At 43.6% G+C, this 22,524-nt stretch overlaps 2 protein-coding genes and 3 non-coding genes across 5 annotated transcripts; 1 reads left to right on the top strand and 4 right to left on the bottom strand.

The window, feature by feature from the left end:
• Positions 1 to 33: 33 nt before the first annotated feature.
• LOC130703159 (dynein axonemal heavy chain 7-like) lies at positions 34 to 16,370 on the bottom strand. The gene is made up of 19 exons (XM_057524770.2): positions 15,645 to 16,370; positions 15,438 to 15,579; positions 15,217 to 15,375; positions 14,936 to 15,148; positions 14,230 to 14,361; positions 13,931 to 14,169; positions 13,569 to 13,872; positions 13,295 to 13,510; positions 12,742 to 13,235; positions 12,561 to 12,683; positions 12,356 to 12,509; positions 12,197 to 12,298; positions 11,816 to 12,139; positions 9,251 to 11,758; positions 9,076 to 9,186; positions 6,124 to 7,329; positions 5,914 to 6,069; positions 3,444 to 5,849; positions 34 to 911 (listed from the first exon to the last, which is right to left on the bottom strand). The coding sequence occupies exons 1-19, from the start codon at positions 16,265 to 16,267 to the stop codon at positions 348 to 350; spliced, it is 10,176 nt and encodes a 3,391-aa protein (XP_057380753.1). The 5' UTR covers positions 16,268 to 16,370; the 3' UTR covers positions 34 to 347.
• On the bottom strand, positions 1,109 to 1,227 carry LOC130703179 (5S ribosomal RNA). Its single transcript, XR_009004573.1, has one exon. It is a non-coding gene; the product is annotated as a 5S ribosomal RNA (ribosomal RNA).
• Positions 2,415 to 2,578, bottom strand: LOC130703172 (U1 spliceosomal RNA). Its single transcript, XR_009004567.1, has one exon. It is a non-coding gene; the product is annotated as a U1 spliceosomal RNA (small nuclear RNA).
• Trnai-aau (transfer RNA isoleucine (anticodon AAU)) lies at positions 3,290 to 3,363 on the bottom strand. The gene has a single exon. It is a non-coding gene; the product is annotated as a tRNA-Ile (tRNA).
• Positions 16,371 to 17,609: 1,239 nt separating the features above from the next.
• On the top strand, positions 17,610 to 20,884 carry LOC130703126 (uncharacterized). Its single transcript, XM_057524729.2, has 7 exons — positions 17,610 to 17,850; positions 17,910 to 18,266; positions 18,343 to 18,986; positions 19,047 to 19,658; positions 19,728 to 19,857; positions 19,926 to 20,032; positions 20,099 to 20,884. The coding sequence occupies exons 2-7, from the start codon at positions 17,927 to 17,929 to the stop codon at positions 20,420 to 20,422; spliced, it is 2,157 nt and encodes a 718-aa protein (XP_057380712.1). The 5' UTR covers positions 17,610 to 17,850; positions 17,910 to 17,926; the 3' UTR covers positions 20,423 to 20,884.
• Positions 20,885 to 22,524: the final 1,640 nt, after the last annotated feature.

The raw sequence follows: 22,524 nt of genomic DNA, 5'->3' as shown, positions 1-22,524 counted from the left end.
GCAGATGACAAGAAAAGAGTGACGTTTGCCTACCCTACCGTCAACTGTGTGACGAGGGCGTGGTCTTTTTGAATACACAATTCCAATTGCGGTTCAATGACTTGATTTTACACCTCACCCGTGAACAGGGATGGTGAATGCGCCTCTTTCTTCGTCAACACAATCACTTCTTTAAAAAAAAAAAAAAAGAAGAAGGAAAGATCGACATCGCAAGGTACGAACCCTGCATAGCCCCGGGCCATACATCAACGCATGACCAACGTTCAAAGGGCAACATAACAGTTGGCGAAAAACCTATTCTTTAAAGATGTTTGTAAAACAAACTCAAAAATCATCTTTTGTCGTTTTTAATTAATGGGGTTGTCATCTTCGTCATCTGTTATCGTGACGTCCATCGGATGACGAGGTGCTGATTGACCGAAACCGCGAACTAATTGACGCCAAAGGCTATCCGATAGTTGCGTCTGTCGTCGAGTTTCTTTTTGGGGGTCCACGAGACATTCGAAAATGTACTGGAAATCGTTGGAAGGTAAAGTGAGATTGGAGGACCAGGTGTCCATCAGCTGATCGACGGCTCGCTTGTAGCCGGTCCGACAGCCGTTGACCAAGTCGGGAAGGAAGCGACAGACGAATTCTTGGCGGTACTGGGATGGAACGTACTCTTCTAAATTGCCGATCGTCACTCGATGAAACGTGGCGGCCCAGTCGTGGTTTTTAACGGACGTCAACGTGGCGATTTGTTTCGCAGTTTGCCACAATTCAACGAGAGGAACCAGACAGTCCCAACGGTCCCAGACGACCAACCGGAGGATTAGCAACAGAGCGGCTGTTTTAATTTTGAGTGGGTAACTGGCACACGCCCTCAGAGGATCGTTCATCAGTCGGTCGAAATCTGCAGACCGGATGAATTCCTGTCATTAAATCAATAACAAAATCATTTTTAAATTGGGTGGAATGGAGGAAAAATGCATAAAAGGTTTAAAGAAAACACTCCAGCGTGTAGTTTTTACGTGGTGTGAAATAAAACATTACTCGACACACATTGATAAACTGAAATGAATAATATAATTATAACTTGTCCCAATTTTAGAGAAAAGAAAAAGTAATTTGCCAACTGCATCCCGTATTCCCAAGCGGTCACCCATCCAAGTACTAACGGGACCCGACGTAGCTTAACTGCAGGGAGCTGACGAGACCTGGTGTGTTCTACGTGGTATGGCCGTTGACATCATAATGTTAAAAGGGATTCATAGCTATCGACTTTTTCTTAAGACAATATCAATATGTAAACAAAATCAACAAAAAAAAAAGACGTTTGAAAGATATCAGAACTGGAACATCACGAAATGAGTTTACCAGTGTTGGCTTTCCCTTTGACTTAAATACACAGATTTTGTAACAATGTAAATTTTAGGGAAACCCAACTTTAAATGAAAGTCGTACGTTCAATTTGTTAGGTTATGTAAATTTGGACAAACGTATTTGAGAAACCGGAATTCCATTCAATACCAAAGGTAGCGGTGGCAAAACTGCTTTACATTGTGAAATCCATTCTGTTTCAAACGACTGTAATACATAATTAATTTGCACAGTTGATCACGCATTGCACCATTCAGTTGTGTCCAAAATCACGTGGTCTTGGGTAACGCCCTTTACATTTTGTAGTCCACGTGGATGCAATCGAGTAGCATGCAACCATTGTTTTGAAATTTAAAAATAAAATGCAACTTGGGTTTTCCCATTGTTGTGTTGGCCATGCTTCTGGCAGTACCAGCTTTCCAAACGCATAAACTATATCCAGGAATATACAAATGAAACAGGAGTTGATTGTCTGTAAAGAAAAGACGGCAATAAACTTTGCGAAAAGTCGGTTAGCGCAAGAAAATAAATAACAATTCATTACAGCCATCGGCAAAGTGGAAACTCGCCTCACCTAAATCCTTTTTCGTAAAAAAAAAAAAAATACCCGTATCGGTGGGAAGTTAATGGGCAAAATGGAAATTCCTACGGATTATTCCAAAAATAAAAACCCGTATGTTGCCAAAAATGGGTTTTAACTGCCTTCCTTCCCGGTTGTTATCTTTATAAACGTTTATACTCTACCATCACATTAATAATGTAGTGTGTTTTAAAATAAAGACCCTGACATCGTGCGGCATTTGCTAAGAATTTCCGCATCTCTCTTACCGCAGAAACAGTGATAACACTTGTTTCAACTTGGCAACATGCATTATCACTATGGTATGTTCGAAAATAGAAGGAACTATATGCTGAATCAGCCAACAGAGGGATGCCTGTTCTGCATAAAATGTTGTCAACATCATCAACAAGATTAACATAGCATACTTTTACATCTAAATTCTGAATGAGATTGCATTTGATTCAGAATACGAAATTAAATTTCATTTGAATATCAGGGGACGGCGCGAACGCAGTCCCCCACTACCAAAAATTGTACTCCCGAGTTAACCGCATTTGGGTTAATCGCAAGGGTCAGCCCAGCCGTAGTGCAATGGTAGGGCCTCGCCCTGGAGGAACCTCCTTCTTGATCAAGGTTGCCTCTGAGCCAGGTAAGTATGCTTTCTCCTGGTTTTCTGCTAGCTTATAAGTCTTTTGGCAAAGAGAATCGCATCGATGACAACCCACATGTTTAGATTGCTGGCTTTAAGCTTTACGCAAGCAAACGTTGGACAAAAATAGTTTCAAACGAAAGCAGCTGAGTAGTAAAATAATGTTCATAATTTAAAAAGTTTGAAAAACAAATATCAAAGATGAATATTGAATTAACGTGCAGTTACGAACGCTAAGCACGTCTAACCGAAACGCGACTAGGGGAAAGTCGATATGTCGGAATAAGAGGGGCTGATAAGAGAGGAGGGATAGAAGCATAGCCTTAGGGGATTGTGGCCTACAGTGCTGTTTGTATTCCTTCAGGATGGGTAGTGATATACTTTTGCCGAAACCTATTTCTACAGTAAAAGGCTATATGAAAAGGGTTTCGGCAAAAGAGTTTCACTTCCCATTCTTTTTGGAGTGTTGGCAAAAGTCGTTTCTTTCACTTTCTTCGACTTTCGTTAAGTCGTTTTCTTTCAAAACCAAAACCTTATGTTAAAACAATGTGTTTGGCTCATTCTTTTAATAATATATAGAACAGAACACTGGATTACTTGAATCACTCTTCCTTAGACTTTAAAATCAATTTGAACGATTTTGTCTGATTAAAAAAAAAAGTAAAGTTGCCTACCGATGGAAAAGAAATTGTTTTGAATCGAGATTAAAGAAAAAGATGTGGCTCGTAAGAGGATCGAACTCATGACCTCCGCGTTATTAGCACGGCGCTCTAACCAACTGAGCTAACAAGCCATGAACGTATATAGAACTATAAGCAATAAATCGTAATCTAATGGCCATTGAAAAAGAACAAAAAAAATAAATTCACATACCTGAAAACAGTCTTCCATAGTATGGACATGCTCGACGTAGACGGTTAAACAATTTTCCATAAGGAGCTTGGGCAGTTGTCTTCGTCTTCGTTCGGCCGATGTAATCCCAACGTCATCGTTTTCGTCATCAAACGCATCCCAGAGGATAAACAGCTTGAATTCGGCAGATATATTATCAGCAGCCAGATGTTCCAGCAACACTCTGACATTGTTCACCATGGAACGAAGATGGGCGAATCCTTGCAACACTAACCAGTTGCCTCGACGAACGCAATCCTCCACTTCGACCCAGTTCAAACTCTCCAATCCAGCCACAGCTGCATAGCGAGCCCTGTCTTCCGGGAAATCAAATTCACGGCATAACCTGGACATGACGGCCAACAAGTCGACTCCCGGCTCGACGAACATCAACAGCGGCGTGACGCAACCGACGTCGCCTATCGACGTCACGTAATCGTTGAATTCCACCTTTTGGCTGATTTTCAAGAGTTTTTGCGACATCGTTTCAACCGCAGCAGCGAAACGCCAACGGTTGTCCTCCACCTGCACTTCTGCCACCCATTCGTCCCAATCAGGATCTGGGGTGACCAAAGAATCATCCATAGAAACCTTGTGATGCGTCGTGTTGATCTGGTCCAGCTGTCCGGACGCCAGGTGATGGACGAACGATGCCCGGCAGAGTTTCTCGCTCCTGGCCACGCAATAGGATAAGAGGAGAGATGCTAATAATCGCTGGACGCGGTTGAGTCCCGATTTCAATTTGCGACTAAAGAGACGTGCTGCCATCTTGCGGCCAGTGCTGGTACTAGAATCGAATTCGTCTGCTTGATCTCCTTCGCCATCTTCAAGGCAAGCGATCACGGCGTCGGAGAAATTGGATAATGGGAAACGCAATCGCCGGAAGAGCGCCTCCATCCGCCAGAGGGACGATAAAATCTGCACGGCCAAAATGGCAGTCGGTGCGAAGCTCTGCCTCTGCGTCTCCATGCGCTCGCGAGTCTGCAACACGACGTCCAGCTTTTCTTTGAGCAATTTCGATTGGGTAATGGCCGGCAAGAGTGACGTGATGACAGCGTCGTTTTCAATCCAATCTGGATCGCTTTGGGATAAAATGTTGAGCAAACTCTGCTCCGTTTCGTCGAGCTGGCAACGAAGCTCCGCCATTTGTTTGCACAGCTGGATCTTCTCCTCCGTGTCCGGCCGTTCGCTGTTGACCAGGGCCGACACGAGCGTGTCGTTGATGCCCGGCTGTTCCAGAGTTAAATCGACGATGGTCACGCAGAGACGCAGTTGCAAATCGACGTCTTCCAGAGTCGATTGAGTGCGCAGGTACAACTGGAATTCGGACGCGTATTCGACAACGTCGGGGCCTAATTTGATGTAATTATTGGACGCTTGCGTAAAGGTCTGTTTCAAAATGAGCGGAATGACGGCCGGATCGAGTTCAGTCTGCGTGATATCAATGACGACCACCGTGCCCAGCTGGAGCGCTCCGGCCAAAGGTTCCAGATAATCCGGGGCGCACATGTGCAGGTAAGTGGGTCGATTTTCTTTATTGGCATTCAGCGTGTCGATCCAGCGTTCGGCCACGTTGTGCGGATCGATCAAGAGCGGGACGCGCTGGATGTGGCGTAACGCTACGGCACTGCGGATGCAATGGCCGTCTCTGGCCAAATTGGCCATGATCCAGGCGGATTCCACTTCGCGGACTTCGGCCTCTAATAGGGAAAGATAATCACCGCCATCTATTGGGACGGTAATGATACTAGGCTGGTCAGCCGGTGTCATGGCCCGGCATTGGTCAACCCAATTCTGGAACATGTCCGTCCGTTGAGATTCTTTCAATTCGGCTCCGTAAACTAATGCGGCGGCCGTTAGGCTGCAATCGGCCTGACAGCAACGAATGCGATCTTCCAAACTGACCACTTGACGCCTCCATACTTGTTGGTAGATGTCCAAACTGGCCAGCAAATCTTTGGCCCTGTCGATCTGGCAAGAGATCTGCTCGATATCGCGTTCCGTCCGCGCAACTTTATCATCAGGCCGTGAGGAATCTTGCGTTGTTTTGAGATCCGCCAGAGCGTCTTTCCATTGCTGAGCAACGGCCTCCATTTCGGAGACACGCTGGGCAGCTATTTCCAGCTTTTCAACGGCCTGACAGCACAATTCCTTGCGATTCTTAAACTCTTGTTTAAAGTTCCTCGTCAACGAGACGGCGACGTGAAGGAAATCCATCATCAAACCGTATCTTTGACAGAGCGGTTGGTCTGTATGGTGGTGCCCTCCTTCGGTCGTTGCATGAACTAATTTGATTACGGCCATTAGCCACGATTTCTGGTCGGCATCGAGGTCGAGTTCTTTGAAACAACTGAAGGCTATGTCGGCGACAGCATCAGACGGCCACGGCTGATTGCAAAATAATATTTAATTAATTAATTAAATTTAAATCGATAAGAAAAAAAAAACTCACGCGGATCCATACGGTTTGACAGGCGGATGCGATCTGAGGACATTCGTTCAACATCATTTCGTTGTACTGCTCGCAGGACAAGATGATGACGACGCGGATCTGCTCCCACATTCGCGATTCGAACATGGCCTTCAGCGCCGCTGGACTCCCGTCCGTCTATTTTAAACGAATTAAAATTTAATCAAAAACATTTAAAATAAGAAAAATTACCTGAAGTGTCTTCTCCTTTTGCAGATCGATGGCCCTCATTTGTTCCACCAACTCATTCCGCTCTTTAGCATCAAAGAGATACATTAAATCTCCATGTGACACGATGTGATTGACGAGCGAACGACATTCAGGCCGCTGGAACTCGACGTCGGAGCAAATAAAGACGCACTTTTTATCATCATCAGCAGCATCGATGAGTGCGAACTTCAAAGCGTTCGTCCAATCGCTCACGTTCCAAACTGTCCCTTTACTATCGCCAGCATCGGGACAACTCGATTCGTATTGATGGACAGTAGAGTCGGAAGCATGGCCAGCCAGACGGGCCAAAGTGTGTCGTCCGACGCCTTTGGGTCCTACCAGGATCAAATGGCCGCTGGGCTGTTTGAGGACCCTGGACGCTTTGGCCATTGTGCGCATTAAATGGCGGAAGACGGTGATGTAGTGCATCGGCCGTTTGTTCATGTTGTTGTACTCGGTGACGTAACCATTAACGACGCGGGTCAGGTGTTCCATGTCCATAACTTCGACATAACTCCTGGACTCTGATTTGGGGTCGGAGAAATCGCAGAAGAAAATGGTATGGATGTTCATTTCGGCCAGATCGGCCAATTCCACCATGTCCATTTGGGCGAACAGGTCGTTGACGGTCGCCTGGAAATGAGTTTCGCACGATTGCTCGACGTATTGGGCCACGAGGGCCGTCGGTTCGGTCAGAGGGAGTCGATCCGAGTAGACCCGACAGGCCTCGTGGAGCCAGAGACGTTTCATGGCGCCGACGTCTTCGATGGTTTCGGGGACGGAGAACAAAAGTCCGTGCGTGAAGCGCATCAAGTCTCGCAAATTCCAGCGGCATCGGAAACGGGCAGGATAGGCGGCCATGACTGGGCATTGGATGAGGATGCGATAAAGGCCCATCGATGCGCTGATCATCTGGTCGATGATGGCGTCGAATTCTTTGGCGAAACCGCGAGCGTCTAAATGCCACATGAGCATCCGGTATAAAATGGTGGAAGACGTTTCCAAAGTCGGCGGCTCCGTGATGATCGGAGCGAATGTTTGCAAAATCTCGTCCGGCTGTCTTTGTCCGTCTGTTTCATCGTCGTCGTGGACGACGTCATCGTTGATCTGATCGTCCCAAACGCGACTCGTAGCCACGAAATTGATGTCAATTAAATTAGACGGACCTCCTTCCAGGCCATCGAATACCTTTGAATATAAAAAAAAAATGAGAAAACAGGATGAAAAAAATGAGAAAACATTGAGCGGATGACAGGAGAAATCAACATGAATACCATAACGGCCTGTGTGGCATAGTTTTGATTCTAAGAGACATAAACATCAGGTGCTCCTCCTTAACTGTCCATCAATCCGGTTGGGTTAGCCCCACGGCGTTTTGTTTGATGTTATTTCAAAGAGATCTCCCAAGCGTTTCACATTATTTCTATGGCAATTGTTAAACGATTTCTTACTTTTAGAAATTGTTTTTCTTTTCCGATGTGGGTCAACCCACAATAAAGGACTATTTACTAGTTCAAGGTTTTGGTTTAAGAAAAATGTAAATATCTATTAATTTTTCCGTCCATCAAATCTCCTCCCCTCTCTTTTTTCTTGTTTTCAAAACGCATTTTACGTGGAAGGTCATTTAATATTGAATAAACATTAAATGTTATTTTCATTTAATTCATACAAAGTTCGATTATCGTGCGCACAGATAAAATGTAAGGTTATTTACAATCTACACATGGTAATCGAAGGCAAAGTGTTGGCTTACTGAAATTTGAACATACAATTTCGATTTTGAAAGTTTGAATAACATTTGACCTAATTTCGAAATTTAAAGCTTAAAAAATTTTTGGAGATGCAGGGTATCGATCCCCGTACTTCTCGCATGCTAAGCGAGCGCTCTACCATCTGAGCTACATCCCCTGTAAAACTCAATCCAATTTTTAACAATTTAAACGGCGGACAGTTTCCAATTCGGGAACTGGTTAATCCAATAAATCAAGATTTCACTTCTCGAACGGCAACAACAAAAAAAGAAATAAACCTGCAAAATTCGAAGTAAACAAATCTCCCACATATCTGCCTAATTTTAAAACAGAGCGTGACTTACTGAAAACACAACGAAAAAATTCAAAGTTAATTGGATTTTAATTTAAAATCACAGGTAATAAAATTTTATTGGAGATGCAGGGTATCGATCCCCGTACTTCTCGCATGCTAAGCGAGCGCTCTACCATCTGAGCTACATCCCCTTGTATAAAATAATTAATTTAAACGTTATTAAAGCCTTGAACATTTGATGGAATAAGACGACACGGTGGACAAGGCAATTCCCGCTTTCAGATTTAGCTAAAAATAGATGAAAATCTAAATTGGCTACTACTATTTATACCCGAGGCTTTTCGGTACTACAGGATAGTACAACACAGAAGTAAAAGAATTTTTCAAACATTTTTGGCCGCTGCCCAAGACTATCCCCTCCGACAAGTGACATGAACGCTTTAGCCACGAACGAAAAAATCTCATTGGAGATGCAGGGTATCGATCCCCGTACTTCTCGCATGCTAAGCGAGCGCTCTACCATCTGAGCTACATCCCCCTTATTTAACTATAAATAATTAAAAGAAAAAATTCGCATAATAAAATAGAAATTGCGGACATCTTTCAGAATTCTACGTGAAGCATCGCTCCAGAATTTAAAAAATGAAATTTAAATTAGAAAAAAAGGAAATAAAATTATTAAAAAACGCCACCAAGAAAGCTATAGCTTTCTTATTTACGCCAAATAGACAAGTGACCTGAACGCTCCATTAACGCCCAAAAAAGTAAGCAAACTGGAGATGCAGGGTATCGATCCCCGTACTTCTCGCATGCTAAGCGAGCGCTCTACCATCTGAGCTACATCCCCATTTCAACATCGCTAAAATAATTAAATTAAATCGATCTCACCTGTCCGTGTTGAATGCACTGCTTGAGCAACATGTCCACTCGATTGGATGTCCTGAAATTCAACGTCTCCGATTGCATATCATCAAAGAAAACGACAGCTTTCTTGCCCATCTGCATTTTCAAAAAATCATAAAATTAAAAATATTTAACATAAATAAATATGATGACGACATACAGTAGGACCGTAGACGGACTTTCTACGACGTTCCATCTGACCCATCAGGATTTTCTGGGCCGTTGAAGCGTCAAGCGATGCCGACACATTGACGAGGATGACTTGATGCGTCGCTCGGTTGAGCCTCGTACGCAGGTAATGACGGGCCGTGGCCGTTTTGCCGGACGAACGTGGACCGATCAGGACGCATGGGATTCCGCAATGGATGAAAAGCGACATCAGATGATGACATCGAAGAGAATCAGCTGTTGCGATAAACAGTTCATTGACCGGGATTTCCCTGGACAACGAAGGCAATGAACGCAATTCTTCGCCCCATAATTGCCATAACGGCCCGTTGTATTTGCCGGCCTCTGACTGGCCCCATTGCAGCATCAACTTGAAATCAAAGGCCGTCCCTCCATCGCTTGGCGGTTTGGCTGAGGCAAAGAGATGACCATTCAGCACGCACACGTCCATCTGTTGGTGGAAAAATGAACTAAATGCTGATTTGCTGTCCATGTACGCCGGTACGGCCAGTGTCCACAGGACGGAGAAGATGACGGACGCTTGTAATTGGGACCTCATGTCCGGATCTAAAGTGGCCTGTTTTTTGGCCAAGGCTTCGGCGCTAGGGTCTGTCAGACATCGGATGAGGGCCAGCAGGTGTTTGACAGCTTTGATCGGATGAAATCCGCTGGCCGTTCGCATCTTGTCATCGACAGATGAGTCGATATAATCCAGCACAGCGGGCAGCATCATGTTCAAAAGCGGATCGAGAAAATGGAGGACTGGCGGTAAGGTGGCGAACCATGATTGGACGAGATTGTCCCACGTTAAATGACTCTGCCCGTTCAGATGGATGAGCCTGCATTGGGCCACGTGACCTGGAGAGACGTGTTCGATGCTGTTCATCTCAAAGACCCAATGGACGTGATCGGGCAATCTCATCTGCTCCGTGCTGGGCAGGATGAGAATTCCACGGCCATCGGTCGATAAAGCTTCCAGCAGGACATCCTGGACGGCCGTCATCCAAAGGCCGTTGAGGACGATGAGAAGATCGCCTTTGTCCGGATCTAAACTGCGCTGGACAAGCTGAGGAATGATGGACGTGGACATGTTGCTCATCAAATCTTCTTCATCATAAGCCCCGATGCAAATCCTTTCCATTGTGATGGGCCGTTGAGGTCTGGCCAGCCGTAAGGACTCGATCAGGAGGCTCAACAAGGAGCTCTTGCCGCTGAAACGCAGGCCGAAGAGCAAGACGGGCAATCTGGCGTGCTGGAACGCTTGAGATAAATGGGACAACTTCCATTTGATTTGCTCCGTCAGGTGGAGCCGCAACGTCTGGCAAGCAGCTGGACACGCCATCACCACTGGATCTTTGGTCCAGTCGGATTTGACCAGCTTATCACCCGGAATGATTTGATTCAATTTCTTGCTACTATCGGCCGCCTGATCTAGCGGAAGCCGGGCCGATTGCCACGAATCCAAAGCCGCGCTCAAACTGGACCTCCTGGACGTGGCGAAAATTTGTTTTAAAATTCCAATGGCAGACGATTGCTGTTCGTCTTTATCTTCCGGCTTCCGGCAATGATCGAGGAATCCAACAACAGCAGCCCAGGGTCCAGGAAAGAGGATCTGGGCCAGGGCATCGACTTCCGGCAGGGAGAGGTTAGTCGTCCGTTTGAGGTTGGCGTCGAAATATTTGTGATGGTACTCGGCTGTCTCGGTCAAACAGAAAATTCCGTATTGAGGCATGCCGGATTCGGAAAGTTCCAGCCACGGTGGAGTGGTGGACGCCATGTTTTGCAGCTGGACCAACAGGGACGTCATGAAGGCTATGGTCGGTCTTTCCAGGTCGTCCAGACGATTGTAGCACAACCAAATGCCGCAGGTTGTGGCTCCCCGGATCTGCCGCAAGATGTCACTAGCTCCGACACGTGCAGAACAATCGAAACGGACCAACCGCTGGCCCAGGCAGTGCGACAAACTCTCCAGGAGCTCCGTTCGAGGTTCGCCTACTAAAATGCCCGCTAGATGGTGACACAGGGCGTTGCTGATGATCAGGGCCACGCGTTTAGCATCGGCGTAGGCGATCATGCGCGGAGGCAATCCGATGTATTCCATGCCGTATTCCAGGCACATGTCCAGGACGTGAATCTGGACTCGATTTTCGATCCATCGGAATTTCAGGGATCCTTCCCAGGCCAAAACGGCCGCACTTTGGTCCTCCGTCGACATCAAATCGCGTAACAAATCGCGATAGTAAAGAGCGATCAGCGTGACGGACTCGGCCGTCAGACGATGAACGGGATCGGACGAGGCGGCCAATTGTTTCTGCAAATTAGTGAGGAACGAATCGAGTTTTCCAGCCACGTCGTCTTGCAATAAACGGCCGGATTCAAAGGCCGCGTCTATGGCATTCGTGCAGTACACCTGGACGGACAAGATGGCGATTTGCGACGGAGCCGATAAAAGCATCTTCGAATCCGTTCCATCGAAATCTTTCAACGTCTCCGTAATAACCTAATTTTATACGATTAAACGTTTTGAATGAATTTAAAAAGAATTAAATGGATGTACCTGAATGAGCGTTTGTTTGAGAACGGCTTCCAGCTGATTGAGGAACTTGTCCAGTTGGCCTTTGCATTTGGCGTAGCTGACGGGCTCTTTCAGGGCCAGCCGCTCGCCGGTGGCCGAGACGACGTGAGTGACGTCGTTCTCGGCGGTGAATTCTAAATTGTGGACGCCCTCGTAGAGGCGCCAGAGGCAAGTAGCGAATTTGTGAGGATCCCTGGACAGGGAAAGAAGCCGTTTCAGCTCGTCCTCGGCCAGCAGGAAGAAGCGAGGGTACTGGAGACGCTTATTCTCCATAAGATTCTGCAGATTCTTTTCTAATTGCTGGATCTGTATTCCATTCAGTTAATTAATTGAATTAATTTAAATTTAGTTTTTAAGAATGACCTGCTGGATGCAAACATTGAGACGCTCGTTCATCCGCTCGGCGTAGAGGAGCGAAAAGACTTGTTTGCATTGAGCAACCAGACCGAGCACATCCCTCCAATTCTGATCATTTAAAATATAAATTAAATTCAAATGAAAAATAATAAAATTGTTTCGTACTTTATCGATGGCGCTGAATTTGCGGGCCTCTTCGGGAGCGATGCTGAGGACATCTGGCGATGTCAGTAGAGGTTCCAGGCTGCACCAACGATCCTGAATGAAAACACAATGTTCTAAAAGGACCCGCAGATCGTTTAATTGCTGCTCCCATTCCCTAAAAGAAAATTCAATTAAATGCGAAATTATTAAAATAAGATTTTAATACTTTGCGTCTTTCTCAAACGGTTTAACGTAAGGAGATCTCCTCATAATCTGCGTTTCCATCATGTGATCTTCGACCAGCAGTTGGATTGTATCCACCTTGCCCAACACTTTACCTTCGCCCACTCTGGAACAAAAGCATCCAATTTTAACTTGATTATTAAATTATAGAATTAAAAAATTGCCTGTAATTCTCGACGGGCAGCATCACGTTAACCCATTGATTCTTCATACGGAGTAAAGAGTTTTCTAATGACATTTCCTGCGTTGCCGAATTGCTAATGACTTCAATCTTTTTCAAGTGCTCGTTGAGCTGCAAGGCCAGTAACTGCTGGAGCGATGTGGCCGCTTCGGAACTCAGCCGGACACCGACAGTGTCCCAGATTTGCTCCCAATGTCGTTCTCGTAGAGCTGGATTGCCCAGCGTGCGGATGAGTGGCAAGACTTTATTGAAATCGCGCAATTTAGTTTCCACTTGGCTCAACAGATGGCGCACATCAGAAACATCTGGCAGTTGTTCCTCCACCGTCGCTAAATTCTGAGAGAAATTCTCCGTTTCACGAACGATCGTGTCCGGATTGAAAGATCCCAGACGGCTGTCCAGCCAATTTTGTTGCTGGGTCAAGAAAGACGAAGACATCTCGAAAAAATTCAAGAACGGTGTCAAACGTTCTCGGACCTATCAAATCCAATGAAGTAAACTCGTTGATTGCAGAAATAATGATCGTCATTAAATACCTGGGCAAGTGTAGGATATTCGGTGACTTCCCATTCGAAATAAACTTCCTCTTCGTTAATACCTTGGACATTGCGGATGGCTTCTTCCAGACGGAAAAGAAGCGATCGGGCCTGTACGACGTACTGGCCCAGCGATTCGATATCACCCATTTTCTGGAAGCTATCCATGATGTTGTTGTAGACGGTCATATTTTCAGCCACTTTTCCGCGTTTGTTCTATGATTTTGTACGCCGATTAGTTGCGAATTTCAAATTTAATACTAATTTACGTTACTTTAAGAGCCTCTTCTAGTTCGATTCTCTTCCGTTTGAGCAGACGACCGTGTTCGACTTGCGACGCGTTCATTCGTCTCTTCCACATGATGACCTCTCGTGCCAGTGCCGAATGAGTTTCGTTCACTTTCATCTGGTCGCACATGAACAGGTAGCAACGCAGGATCTTGAGGATTTTATCGTCTGCTTCGGGCAATGTCGTCTCCACCAATCGCCACACTTGATCCCGCTGATGGATCCATTGTGCAGTCGTCTGTGGCACAGTCAGGGCCATGTCAGCGTATTCCGCATAATCTTGACAGATACTTAAGAAGGCCATTTAAAAATATGTAAATTTAAACAAAAATTGCGTAAAGTAGGTACGTGGTGGCTGAAGATGTAAAGTTCTTGCTGAATCGCGTGAGAAGTTGGTCGATTATCGATGCGATTTTGTTTTCCAGAGCAGACCTGAGTCCTCCCAGTTGGACCAGGTAACGCTGACCGACAGATAACGTGCATGGCAAATCGGCTTCTATCGTTTTGAGCACCTCTCGATAATGTTCGATTCTTTCTCGAAGAAGGTCGAAATCGACATCTGGTTTATCCAAATCTTCAAATTCATCCTAGTAACATTTCCTTTCAAATGATGAATAATGAATGTTATATAAAAAATTACAGTTTACCGAGTTTTCTTTCAAAAAACAAGCAAAGACGAGGAATTTCTCGAGAGCTCCAGTCAGAATAGTTTCGTCATTTCGAAAAGCATCTGCGATCACTTGGCGCATGTAGTCCAAAAATTCCGAAGGTGTTTTTACCTAATCGATTTGAACAAACAATTAATTTTCAACTGATATACAAAGAAATTAAAATTAAAGTTGCACACAATTAGAATTGATATTCAACATTCACTTAACAAGGTTAGCTGTCTCATTAGTTAAACTAATTCCACTAAACTAAAGGAAATTCAGAAATTACGTCTCACTAATTCGAGTGTTCATTGAAAAGTGCGCCATAAATCGAAGATAATCAAATCTCAAGTGCCCTCCTATTGGGCAATTTTTCTTTGGGAGGCTGGATAAATCAGCTGTCAAGGCCATGGTATACCACAGGGAGGGGGGAAACCAAAATTTATGCAAACTTCTCCCCCAGGGAATTGATTTTCATGATTCAACCCCAAACTAAATCCAAGGAAAACAATTTGTTTTTCAAAGTAGTTCAAGGAGGGAGGGAAACTAAATTCAAAAGCAAAAACAATATGCAAATGATCCACGTCACCACAAAACAGCCTTAAAATTAGTTTGAATATTATTGCAATCGATTTAAATTAATAAGCCAAATGACGGAAATAAAAAAAAAAATTAATTTCGCCTTTTCGTTATCTTATTGTACCTTAATAGAAGGAATATGATCAGTGTGGGTCTGGCCGTTGATTTGCTTTTTAATCATGTCGAAAACGATGCTGCTGGACTGAAGTGCCCGGTAGGCAGCCACGGACAGCAAATCGCAAAATTGGCCCCAAGCTTCGCTGATGTCGTGGACGGGCGGTTCGAATTTCAGCTGGCCGTTGATGACCACCACGTGAATCACAAACACCATCTGATTCTAAAAAGAACATTCGTTTTATTTGACGTACGCTTTTTCCCAAGGATTGAAACACGAATATTAATTACTTCTATTTTAGAGTAGCTGTCTTGATACAAGCATTGACCAAAATTGGTCATGCTTTCCTTTCGCCATTGCTGGAGCAATAGGCCGACGAGGGTATCCAACGTCCGGCAAATAAGACTGATATTGCCATCAGATGGCAGAGTCACTTTTTTCCTCAAAGCCTATTTGAAATTCAACACAAATTATTGGAGCAATATCCACCAAAAGTCTTTGATTTAGTTACATATTTAGCGATGCTTTTGACGATTGTCTGCCATCCATCGACCAACCGACGTTCGGCTGCTAATAATAGTTTTTCCCAATTGGTTTTTAGTTCGCCAATTTCCCAGTAGTCTTGCTGTGATGAATTTTGCCACTCGATCGGCCTATTATTCAACCAAACTTTACTTTCTATCAACTTAGATTTTCTTTCATTTTAGGGTTCACTAACCTGATAAACTTGTACCAAAGAGCGATCAGTTTGCTACCATAAAAATGGTGAACGCAAAGCTTGCGACCAAGTGAACGTTGGACGGCTATCATGGGTCGATGGCGTTCAGTTGGTCGTGGGCAACTCTTGGCCATTAGAAGTGGTTGGTCACGTTTACAAGTCCAGTTGAGAGAGCTGCCATCGCTAAGGATGAAATCCAGGGCTGCCGTCTTCACAAAACGATTGTAACTTTTACGAATGTCCACCTCGAGCGAATCCTCCCAAACTGAACGACATCCAGACTGTTGTAATAACTTCGATTGGCTGACACGTTCCAGTAAAGATGGCTGAATGGCAGCGATCTTCTCGCTCTGGAAATAATCAGCAACGTGAAATGAGTAACGTAACCAAATTCTGGCGATGTCGGTGTGAGGTCGTGGAAGTGGATCGAGCAATGCCATTTCCATACGGGCAGCCAACTGGATATCGTCAATGAGGCAATCGGAGTCATCACTTCCCAACACGATGGCGCGTAATAATTTCCGTCTGATTTTTAAACGATAACGGCGATGAAAAATGCAATTTGGTTCTGATCTCGTGGCTGATAACACGGTGACCGGTGGTCTCCTTGTTCTTTTATGCATTTCTTTTTACTGGAAATCTTTTTTTTTAAATTTTGTTGGAAGCAAATGAAACGATCTGATGGGAATGAAAGTGGCCGTGAACTGCACATCCTGGATGATGTTTAATCGATACAACCAGGGAGACCCCAATCGATCGACCTTTTTTCCCGCTCTACTTGTCCGTCATTGTGTACACTTCAAACTGGGATGTTTGTCGAGGCAAATTGGTTGTTCTTTCCTGGGTTGCCAAATAGAACTGTTACTGTAAGTTTCTCGAAAGTGTAACAAAATGACCCTCGGGTGCTGCACTATTTTTGGAAACAGATAAGTAATGTATTGTGAAATGTTGTGTAATGTTTCTAAACAAAGCCTTGTAGGGTTAATCTGCAAAAAAACGTTATCAAAAACTTTATTCATTTTTACTGTTTTTGAAAACAATTTGATTGCCTGACCACAGTCCATTTGTTTTGAGGATAGCCTCTAGCTTCTTTCATATGTGTTCGAACCATTATATTGCCACATTTTGCCTCTTTACCTGACGTGTTGTTTTTTTTTCTGAAGGGCTGGACGGTTATGGGGAACACGTTATGCAAAAACAGTACGTGCGCCGTCACTGGTGCGCCATTGTCTGTTGCAAAACTTACACTTAAAGATAAATAACGAGAAAACGCTGGGTAATTCAAATGACTTTAACGGTAAATGAAGTTTAGTTTTCGAAATTGATCTTTTTCCTTGGTTTCTGCCCTCTGGCTTTTTCCTCTCCCACTGGTCGACTTGACATGTGGAAGATGGCGGAGACGTAGACATGTCAGTCATGGATGCTTTCACATACCAAATGTCAACACGCCTTAGACACATGCCAACAGTAACAGCGGGCGGTAACATTTTTCGTAAAACACATGATACTTAATCGACAACTTAACAATAACAGCTGATCGGAATGCTGCTTTGTGGTCGGGTGGACACCGTCACCTGAATGGTCCAACATTTCAGTTCTGGCCTGGTGCAAATCTGGCGTAGACGACAAACTAAACACAAAACAAAAAAATGTTCTTCCACAATCCCATGTCAGGTACTACTGGAAGAATCATGAAGATAAAAGATAATGAAAAACATGTTCTCAGGTGGCAAAACGATCAGGAGGTTACTGCAATTATGTTTAATTTTGTGTTAACAGAATGTTCCATTATTCTCTGTAAAAATAAATCCGCGCTTTTTTTATGCATAATCAAGTAGTTGCTTGAAGGGCTTTTGGGCCTTTCGCTTAACCTGTAATTCTATTGGCTAGAAGTTGAAGCCTTTCGCCGTAGGCTGGGTGGGTCATCTGGTGGAAATAATAAGAAAACAAGATTTAAACCACAACACATCGAGCCACGTTATAAGCAAAGCGCAGACGACGTGGCAACAACAAGCGTGTAGCATGCGTGGCATTTCAGTCTTTCAATGTCTTCGAGGAAGAAATAAAGAGTTTAAATATCGTCTCTTGAGATAATCGTGTTCACTCGCAACGGACCTAGCCAAGCTGAAGTAGCACCATATTATTGTGTACTGCGCTACTCTTGGATTGTTTCCACGAGTTGCGAACTGACCGGGTGTCGCCACCGGTAATGCTTAATTTTTGCATAGCTTGGCAATTTGTTGTGCTAATTTTCGTTTGAATCAGGTTCCATTTTGCATAGAATGCCAAAGCGTCGCGTGCGATCAAGCACCAGTTTACCTATGAATTCGAGCTGTTTCCTTTGCAATATAGAGATTCCTGGGGACTCTAAAGATCTCTTCGAACATTTTCGTTCAGTTCACTTTATAACTACAGAACCACCCAAGGAAAATCCACAATTTGAGCAGAGTCAAACACAGCAACATTGCCATGATTTAGAAGAACTGACGTTTAGTGACATAGCAATGGAATGTGATATTGATTTACAGCTTGATAATGATGTATCAAGATGGAGTTCAGAAGATGTTGCAAGAAAACTCAGAATGGAAGGTTTTGATTCATTAGTTGTTGAGCGGTTTAGAGGTCAGTCTGCACTGCTTTTTCTTTGCCGTTCAAGACAAAATGGATCTATTCTACTTCAATTTTGTCCCTTTTCTAGATGAAGATATTGATGGACCGAGTCTTATGACTCTTACCAGAGAGGACTTGAATGAGCTTAAGCTGAAACTAGGCCACAAAAAGAAGATGGAAAGATTAATTCAGGCTCTCCAAAAACCAGCTGCTGCACAAGAACCATCTTTAGCTCCGGCTGCACCTGCACAACCTGCACAGCTCTCACAACCACAACAAAATGCAACAACAGAAAGTTTTTCAGTCATGGTGCATCACCCAATATACACAACATCACACAGCATTCAAGAATCATCGTCCAATATTTCAGAATCTCTAGTTAACATTTCAGAATCTCAAGCAAATGTCTCAGTATCTCCAACAAATATTTCAATATCTCCAACAACTATTCCTATATATTCATCAATTACTCCAGTATCCACAGCAATTGCTCCGGCGTGCACAGCCGTCGCCCCGGTATCCACAGCTATTACTCCTGTATGCTCAGCCATGGCTCCAGTGTCTACAACAGTTGTGCCAGTATCTTCTACCATTGTGCCAGTATTTTCAGTGACTGTACCACCCTCACAAGAATTTGTTTCGATTCAACAACAGCCAACTGTGATTTCAAAAGTACACATGCAACAGCTTCCAAACATTGACAGTTCCAGTTCACCGCAGAGATCTGAAAAGGTAGTTTGTACCTTCATTATTTTCTCTTCACTGGTAAACTAAAAGACGTTTCTATATTAGACCATGTTCAACGTTACGGAAATGATCCTTGCAAGTAGTAAAGGCAGAGCTGTTTACGAGGAATATTTGGCGCGTGACAAGGCTTTTCTTACAGTACCTGAACGCAGGACAATCGTGTGTGTGGTGGTAGAGGCTATGGTAAACGAATATGGGCTATACCCAACCACGCAAGAAAAGGACATGTTGGCAGCTGCTATTATCCAAGCATTCCCTTGTTTAGGGATTCGAGACGGAAACAGTCTCATCCACAGCCACTACTACCACGCGAAATCCGGAGGGTTCATAGAGACATTGCTGAAAACGATGCGCAAGAAGCAGCCCGAATGTCGCAAGAGGAAAATCAGTATGAAACAAAAAATTCACAGGAAGATTCCTCGAGGATTTATAGACGAAGTCGGGCCAGAATTGGAAATTGAGGAAATTCAGATGCACGAATTTATGGTTCGTTTGCTGAAAAGTCTAATACCGACGTCGAGTAACGCTGAGCAAATCAACGATGCCATGGAATCGACGTATCCATTTCGACAGTATCAAATGAGGAGAAACTTGAAAACTCCAAGCCTTGTTCTGGCGGAGTATCCCCGCATGATGGATTTCAACAACGGACTCTTGGTATAATTTATTAAATGTTAATTTAATCTGTATATTTTTTAATTCGTATTTTTCTGGGGTGAAAAATAGATATACGACGATTTTAGGAGGAAATACCCTATGGCTGGCGAAATCGAGCAAAGTTTTGTAGAACCCTACGCCGATCGACTTGTTCGTCTTGCCGAAAAAGAACTCGAATCTCTTCCGTTTTGCAATAACGGTACACATAAAAACGATTAGACTTAAATATGTAAAAAAATGATGATTTATTGTGCTCCATTTTTTCAGAATTCCTCCGGCTATTGCTCATTTGCATTTTAGTAATGCCAGAAATTAAAAAAATCCGCAAAAACTCAACTGATGAAAAAATTCATCAACTTGTGATATTCGTATCTGTACGTATCCAAATCCCTTTTTCTTTCTAAATCTCTTGTGTAAAAATATGTTTTCTTCTTAATTAGGAGAATCGCAATCTTCAGGAATTAGTAGCCCTCCGTTCACGAGACCAAACAAAGAGTTCACACCCGTACCTGGTAGGCGTCGGAACGATGAGTGACCCAGTGTATTTCAACCTGGTCATCGATGGCAACATCATTCCGTGTGGCGATGATTCCGTCACGGCCTTCAAGAATCTGTTCGCGTCCTACTTTGTTTTCCAGCTGCATTATCCCGTTCTCATCAAGCCTCTTTTGAAATTTTTCGAAGAAAGAGTTTTTAGACTCACACCTACCATGACTGCCACGACCGCCGATTTCGTGGCGCGATTAGAGTCTATTCCGCGATGAGATTCGCACGACTGCATACCTCGTTTACTGATCTGACGCAGCGTTTTGTTATTCCCGTGCTACGTATTTTTTTTTTTTGTTGTCTAGTGATCTTTATGGCGCATGATTTCATTTCCCGCCTATTTTTATTTGGTTATATCGAAGGATAAACTAGACAAATGTGATTAAGAAATAAGTGCCACTCACCACAGGATTCGCTTAATTGTGTGCAAAATATTTGTTGTGTTACATTCGATGAAGCCCTTGGAACATTATGTTTAACCTCAATGTTTTACCTCATTCCATGAAAAAGATAATAATAAAAAGTGACGTTTAATGTGATTGACAAGGTTCGCCTTTGAACATTGCTGCGAGGCTAAGAGAAAGGAGCATGAATAGATTACTCTATAGTGCAGCCATGTAACCTTGTCGTTTTCATACCTCTCATTTCGACTGTTGAAATAAACTGAATTTCCCATTTGATTTCTGAATTTTGTGTTAAACAAATTTTTTTATGGTGGGACAACCTTTGTCCAATATAGGAAATCCTGTTTCCAGGCCAATGATTGCCCCCTGGATAGGTTTTGATGAATCATCCTTTTTGTCCTCTTACGTTAGCGTTTAGCGAAGTAAAATGGCAATGGCGAAACAGATGTAAATTTTGTTTGACGGTTTGTTGTCTCACATTCGAAATTGTTACGCAGAAACTGAGCTGTAAAAGAAAAGTTGATTCAATCAGAAAACAAAATGTATGGCATATAGATTAAGTAATGCGGTATGTAAGGCGATATTACTATTATTACCTGAAATGATTACTTTTAACCGATAATTATGTTGAAGTCTAAACTGGAAATTATGGCTACCGAGGCACTCTGCTAGAATAGTTAATTTCCTACGGGCATTCCGTACAGTAACTAGTTGTTGTTGGCGGACGTGGCGATACGCTGTAGCTCTAGGTAATTGAACATCTGTTTGTGTCTTCCACATGTGTACCTTCAGTTATCAATTTGAATGAGTACCTGGCTGCTATGCTATGTGGTTAATTACAACAGGCAGTCCATTATAAACAAGAAATACATTAGCGCCAATGGCGTTTGCATAATAAACACTTTTTTCATCGGCTTATAAACATGATGAAAAATTACATAACAGGGCCACGTACCCTAACACGTGTCTATTCTGTATAGCCAAAATTCGGTTTGTCTGCAAAAGTGAACAGCTAGATTACGTCACACCAACGCACAGGAAATTTAAATGACGTAATAACAATAAATTTGGACGACTAAATTTCTTATGCTGTCGTAATGAAACTCTAAAACTTATCTTCTATTGTTTTTTGACAGAGCTTACCTAATAATCGGCGTGTGAGACAGTCTCGCCACCAGAGCTTCTGAACAGACAAGTACCAGATATGTCACACCTGCCCACTGCACACGTAGAGGAATTTCAGTTTCACCTGAAACGTGGAAATGGCCAAATACTTCACTACCTTCACTAGAAATAATCGAATGATGTTGAGACAAAGCTAACCCATAAATTTGTCTTCACTTACCAGAATTTTTGTAGGAACAGTCGCAGTGGTCTATTTCATGAATTTCTTCTATAATTATCGTCTGCTATTTCAACGCCAACAGATACCCATGTGATTCTCGTTTTCTTTTAAAATGCCGATCGTAATTGTCCGTATCAGTTAAAACAAGTCAAGTACTTCGTTACAACAGAGATGTTGTGCTCTATTGTTCTATACTGGACGAAATTCTATGACATGAAAGACTTCGGAGTTGGAGTCGATTGGGCTACGTTCTCCCATACAGTGTAGTCACATGGAAGGCGGTTGTTTAACAACGACGGATCGCAGTTTCTTGAACGATAGCGACGCCATTTTTTTCCACGATCAAGATACAGGCGTTGACAACCTCATCAAAACTTCATTTTTGTGCTTCAAGAATCGCCATATTGCCACTCAAACAGCCAAAGGGTATCTCTAGTTTGGAAACTGTCACGTTTTATTACGGATCTGGATTCGGCATCTGGACTAGCCTGCCTACCTACTAACCTGATAGCCGCACTACTGTACGCCCTACTGGTGTACCCACAGCAAGGAAAACAAAAAACGGTATCGA

Source organism: Daphnia carinata, chromosome 5, assembly GCF_022539665.2.
Source record: "Daphnia carinata strain CSIRO-1 chromosome 5, CSIRO_AGI_Dcar_HiC_V3, whole genome shotgun sequence".
Lineage (NCBI taxonomy): Eukaryota > Metazoa > Arthropoda > Branchiopoda > Diplostraca > Daphniidae > Daphnia > Daphnia carinata.
This window is presented reverse-complemented; position numbering and strand designations above follow the sequence as displayed.